Below are 6027 nucleotides of genomic sequence, written 5' to 3'. Positions count from 1 at the left end.
GGACATTTTATACCATCAAATTTGATATCATTATCATCGCATGTTCACTTTTGGGGCATTTCCCATGTTAAAGTTATTAACTTTAACATGACAATAGCTGATACTTTTATCAAATTTTATAAACTTAAATAGCATAGGTTTTCCTCTTCATTTTACACATACATCAACACATCCTTACATATACATATATAAAATATTAACCTGTCTGCATATCCAGCTTTTAGAAGATTTCTATGTTAAATTTTTCTAAATACGTAGATATTTGACAATCATATAACATGTCCAAGTAAGAGTTCTTCAGGGGTCACTGATCAAGTAGTTTTATGAGGGTCAACCACCATGCACCGGATAGAGCACTTATTCGGCTGCCTAACTATATATATCGCATCGCCTGTACTATTATACAAATCCTGATTCCGATGCCATGTCCATAATGCATGGGTCTCATTCATTACCTGCGGATATATTTTTTTTTCAGTACTTTGATCTGGAACTGATTATGTGATTCATTGGAATAGCAGAAAGAGAGAAAGAGCAAGAAGGGCACCTCCAAGATTCCATGGCCAAAGCTACTCTCTCTATATGCACTGTACTCGGGCTGTTGGTCCCAACAGAATTGGCCTGTTGCGGGTCCTGAAGTGAAGTTGGTGGCACAAAAGCCACCAATGCTCATACTGCTATCCAAAGGATCCGGGCATTGGCCAGGATCATCAGCATGTACGGTCATTAGATTTTCCCGATTGCCGCCATCTCCAACTGTGATGTGAACAGGACCACAGGGATCTAACATATAGTTGTAAACTCGGTTCGACCTTTCATAGGCATGAACCTGTGAAAATAGAAAGAAACAAGGTGAAACATAGGCAAAAATGGTGAAAACGAAAGTTTTCATTTTCTCTATGCTCAATCCAATATGATCCATATCTCCTAATGCATCCTAAACCTTACCAGCCCTAGCAAACCCACAAAAGGCTTTCTTTAAAGTAAAACCAATATGATAAAACTTTGGAAACTCGAACTGCCTTCTACAAATCAGGAGTGCAGACCTCAATTGAAATAAGAACAACCTAAAGAAGAAATAGAATTTGATGGCTATAATTATGGTTTTTTGTTATTGCTATGCACTAAATTCTTACAGTAGTCCACATCACAATAGTTCATGACAATAAAAGACTTCCATGTATTGCTACTTTAAGAAAACATATTATATTAATGAAAGAAAATGAGATTCGGCCCTTACATGGCCATTGAGGATGATGTCAACACCGTATGAGAATAGTAGATCTTCTATCTCCAACCTCATACACTCCGTTTTCTTGTAAAACATTTTGTAAGTGCTGTACCAAGGTGGATGCCAAGCAGCTACCAACCAGGGAGTAATTGACCTGTCTACATTTGCCAAGTCTCTCTCTAGCCACTGGTATTGCTCCCCTGTAATGTTAAATTGATATACAGCAATTTGATAAGAAAACAATGGTCAACGAAATTGTTTTTTAAAAAACTGTAGACTGCATGAGTACAGTTTGATTTTTATTTTAAAGGCAAATAACCACAAGAAACTCAAACTAGTGATGCATTTGGATCAGTTTGGTATGTTTTTGGTAATTCAGAACTTGTGATGCAGAAGTATAATTGTCGGTAGTTCCATATATGAGAATATCCTAATTAGTTCAAGTGCCCTATTTTTCCCTGTCAAACAGGAAGCTAAGATCTGAAGTCTCAAAAGAGTAGGTGCGTGGTAAAGTTACCTGTCTTATCGAAGGAAATGTAGGCACCAAGCATGATGAAATGTATACCCCCAGCATTAAAAGAATAATAAAATGTGGAAAACGATCCACTTTCTTCGGCAGGAAATGCAAATCTAGAGCTGTAAGCTACAAAGGTTTCGTTTTCGATCTGTTCTTCCATTTCATGGTTTCCTTCGACTACCATTATTGGAATTTCCGATGTAAGAGGCTCCATAAACCTGGAAGAGATGACTAGAAATTATCAGTTAAGCAATGGAAAACATGCAAGATGATGAATTCATGAGAAGTATGCACATGCAAGATATGGACGACAATGGACTGCTTGCTAAGTTATTTATACAGAAATATCCTAAAAATCTACATATTTCTTATACCATGCTTGTATTTCAAGACAAAGCTGCTGATTTCTTCATTTCATACCCACAGACATGATGATATAGAACTGTCCATATATTTAACTACCTTGTTAATGGTGGATGCAGTTCAGCTTCTGTAACTACCTTGAAGGAAACCTCGTCACATATCTTTCTAAACTGTCTTTGCCAAAGAATTATGGGCAGAAAGCTGCTAGGCAGATCGACTTCAGTACTACACTTGAGAACTGATTGGAGGAGAAAAAGGGTGTCAAAATAGTTGAAGCATCACTAGCATCAGCTTGTGCTAGCTAGTCGTTTGCTTGTCATTATGGCAATAGCGTAACAGCGGGACCTTTTTGAACAAAAGCTCTTCTAGTTCATTAGGCAAGAAGAAGGCTTTATATCTTCTAGTCAATGTTGGATGCCTCGGAACACAAATTATAACCATGTTGATTGTGAAAACTTTTTGCATATTATAATGAATGAATACAAGTTTTTACACTTGCTGCTAAATGCTTCATGATAAACTAGGAGACGAGTTCTCTGAGAGAAAAAGAGAGAGAAGCATATATATACTGAAAGGCATCATCACCTTCCCCAATAATCCCAACGAGGCTGGTAGGTCTCACCAATGGGAAACATATGATGATGGTAACAAGTTAAGCAGTCCAACTCAGTTCCATTTGTTAGATATAGATCTGCATAAGGAATGTCGCCTAATAACAAAACCAGATCAGGCTTGTTATTTCTCATATGATCAATTGTGGAAGTGGTATTGTACGTGAGTCCCAGATCCCCAACAACAGCAATTCGCTTAGGGTAACTTCGGGGACCCAAAGCAGGCATTGTCTTGAAAACATGGATATCACTTATGGCTGGTATAGAAGGATCTCCACATCGATAATAGTATCTTGTCCCTGGTTTCAGTCCTGCAAGGTCAAGGATATATACACAATATATTATCATAAGATAGAAGAGGCAAATAGCGAGAACATAGCAGATGTTCGTGCTGTTTTGTTGAGAACCTGAGCTGGCTAAGAAACCCATATCCACTCCTTAAATAATAGTGGAAGGACAATGACTCGATGCAAAGCTTGAAGCTATGGAATGCGTTTATACAAAATTTAATTTATGCCAACCAACTAAAGTAGATGGCTGATGATGATGCATCGATCAAGATTTATTAAATTATTTATCCATGACAATTGGACAGTAATAGTGATGGATCATTTGTTGGAAGCTATAATATTATTTATTAGATAATATATTAGTTTACGAAAAATATATTATATGCTATATCAGTATTATTGCACCATAGAGATAATGCATAATACAAGAAGTATGACATTATTTACTCTTAAAGTTATGTTTTATTGTTATATTCTAAATTCTAAATTATATTTTATATTATATATAACAGTTCTATATTATATCATTTTATATAATTGTATTATATTATATGTTATATATTATATAGTTCACAAAATTATTTATTATATTGTTACATTATAACAATATATTACTTAATTTTGTTGATGTAATTAATTTAATTATTAAATATGAAATATAATTTTATATCTTGAAATTCTATGGTTAAAATGCTTATATACAATATTTATTATATTTTCATATGTGTGTATATATATATATTATCACCTTATTTTTGTAACCTAATAACACTCGTAATACTACTATCAATAATATTATCATATTATAATATATTAATATTAATATTATATTCACCTAAATAATCAAAAATATTAATTTTAGTTTATATATCAATTTCAAAATACTATATTATATGTTACAAGGTTTGCTTTATCCTCTTGAGATTACCTGGACTTATCAAGAAATAGAGTTCGGCCCCTCATTTCTGATGACTTCTGAAAATGAATGTGTGGAAAATGAGAAAAATTACCTCCACTTTCCATTGTGGTCTCATTAATTTTCCTAAAGGTACAAGTCAAAGCATGCTACAGAACAGTTTACCTCTGAGCCGAACATGATGGATTATTCCAGAAGTATAGTTCTGAAGGCCTTCAAATGGATAGAGCTGATTGTAAATAAGTGAATATCCAACAGCCTGGTGAGTTAGGGATTGTCGGGATCTTCCATATTGCACGATGCTAGCTACAGATGTTGGATCCAATGGCTCGATGTGTTCTCCAATTTGGAAGTTCCCTGAAAAATATCCAACACGTAAATGCTTACAGCAGGGGAGAAAAGGAAAAAAAAAAATCAGATACTTTTAAGAAAAGTGGAGAGGGAAGATAAGAAGGTGACAAGAGTTCGGGCCCAGTGACGTCCACAACACATGCACTTACGTACCATCTCGTAGTCAAAAACTGCGGTCACTGGCTCCGTTTTGTATTTCAAATCTCATTCTAGTTGAGAAAACAACTAGGTGGGAAAAGCAGAAATTTTACCAAATAACGACTCTGAAATCTAAATAAACTTCAAATGCTAAAACAACTGCAACTTGGCACATCGCCACTGGAAGTTGAAAAAATGAATGAGTTAGAACCTTAAGAAAGAAAAAAAGAAACAAAGAAGTGACCTGTGACCCAAGAGATCCAGATAGAGTCCGGGGTGGTGGAGAGGGAGATGGAGATCTGCTCCGGCTCGAAGCCCCGGGCCTGCCGCTGCACCCTCGGATCGGAGTCCGGCAGGTCCACAGCGAGGCCGCGGAACTTGATGTGATCCAGAAACGAGGTCACTGGATCGAAAGGCCCATCCAGCGTCGTCGGGATCTCGCCGGCACTGCCGACGACTGACAAGACCAAAACTGCCGCTGCAAACCGAAGTTTCCACCACCAGTTCATCATATGTTCCCCTCTTCCTTGGATTACACTTTGGGATTTTAGATGGCGGTAGGGTTTTAGTTGTGGAAGAGATATATAGATGCAAGAAGTGAGAAGGGTGACTCTAACTGTGATGTCATAGGAGGTGGAAAATTATGTTTCTTGAAAGGTTGGCTGTTGGGGGGAGGGAGTAGGGGTCCTATTCATGGAGTGTGACCGTGAATCTGGACGTGATTCATGTAACTAGGGAAATTGGCTGGACTGGGGTTCGCTTCTGAGAGGTGACCGCGGGATGTGTCTCCATTGGTCCAGGAGTCGTATGGAGTCGGACTCTGAATCTGGCCGCGATTTAGGTCCGCAGTGGATCTCCACACGACACGGCTCCGGGGAGGTGTCAGCTGGATCTCGGCCATTTCCTCAAAGCACGCTTAATAAATAAAATAACTGTCGCCAAGTGCCTTCTTGGGCATAGAGTATCCATCTCTCGCCAAGGCAAGAGATCTGGGATAAGGATATGGAGTAAAAAGAAGATGCCACTTACATCAACATGACATCATTAAGATATTATATTTATATTTATATTTTTAAAATTCAAAGAAATAGAAAAATCAGAAAAACTGGGTTGTGAACTGGTAGGGATTAGTGAGCCTTGATCCAGTGCCATGACTCTTTCGGGGTGGTGGATTTCATGGCAGTGGATCCAAAATGGATGGAATGGGTTAACAAGGTGGATTTAATGCAAATTTTCCTCGATGTTGAGAGCTTTTAGCTTTTGACTGCGGTTTCTTTTTTCCATTAGAAGTTATTGCAGTCTATTTTATTGACTATATGTTTTTGGTAGACAATTTTAAGTATATGTTTGCTATGTAAGCTTTCTTGTGCTCGCGAATTAATGTCTGCCCAGCGACGTGCCGTGCATGGAATTTCTTCGCTGATGCAGCGCTCTGATCCCGTGTTCAGACGGTCAACACACATGCAAATTAAGCTCATGTATATATAGTTTCAAAGTTCTTAGATGACTGGGCTCTGGGGGAATCTTTGTGAATTATGTGGTGGTGTGAAAGGATTCCATGAATAGTGGAATTGATCCATCTTGTCATTTGTTGTGGAAAGTATGGTTAG

The 6027-nt window shown here is 37.5% G+C and overlaps 1 protein-coding gene across 1 annotated transcript; it reads right to left on the bottom strand.

The window, feature by feature from the left end:
* Window positions 1–114: 114 nt before the first annotated feature.
* On the bottom strand, window positions 115–5075 carry LOC103710844 (purple acid phosphatase 15-like). Its single transcript, XM_089930059.1, has 7 exons — window positions 4662–5075; window positions 4094–4285; window positions 2697–3033; window positions 1749–1966; window positions 1241–1431; window positions 548–829; window positions 115–455 (listed from the first exon to the last, which is right to left on the bottom strand). Exons 1-7 carry the CDS (start codon window positions 4927–4929, stop codon window positions 312–314), a joined length of 1632 nt encoding a protein of 543 aa, XP_089786185.1. The 5' UTR covers window positions 4930–5075; the 3' UTR covers window positions 115–311.
* Window positions 5076–6027: the final 952 nt, after the last annotated feature.

Source organism: Phoenix dactylifera, chromosome 4 (assembly GCF_051530095.1).
Source record: "Phoenix dactylifera cultivar Ajwa chromosome 4, Ajwa_hap1_PhDact_Kaust_v1.1, whole genome shotgun sequence".
Lineage (NCBI taxonomy): Eukaryota > Viridiplantae > Streptophyta > Magnoliopsida > Arecales > Arecaceae > Phoenix > Phoenix dactylifera.
Note: the sequence above shows the minus strand (reverse complement) of the source record. Positions and strands in the feature narration are given on the sequence as shown.

Bases quoted from the DNA above. Each gene is read 5' to 3' on its own strand.
- LOC103710844 (XM_089930059.1), bottom strand. From the start codon at position 4,929: ATGATGAACTGGTGGTGGAAACTTCGGTTTGCAGCGGCAGTTTTGGTC. The intron at 1,967-2,696 runs GTGATGATGCCT...CATCTCTTCCAG, and splicing joins CGTTGGGATTATTGGGGAAG to GTTTATGGAGCCTCTTACAT. The intron at 456-547 runs GTGCCCTTCTTG...ATATATCCGCAG, and splicing joins TTGGCCATGGAATCTTGGAG to GTAATGAATGAGACCCATGC.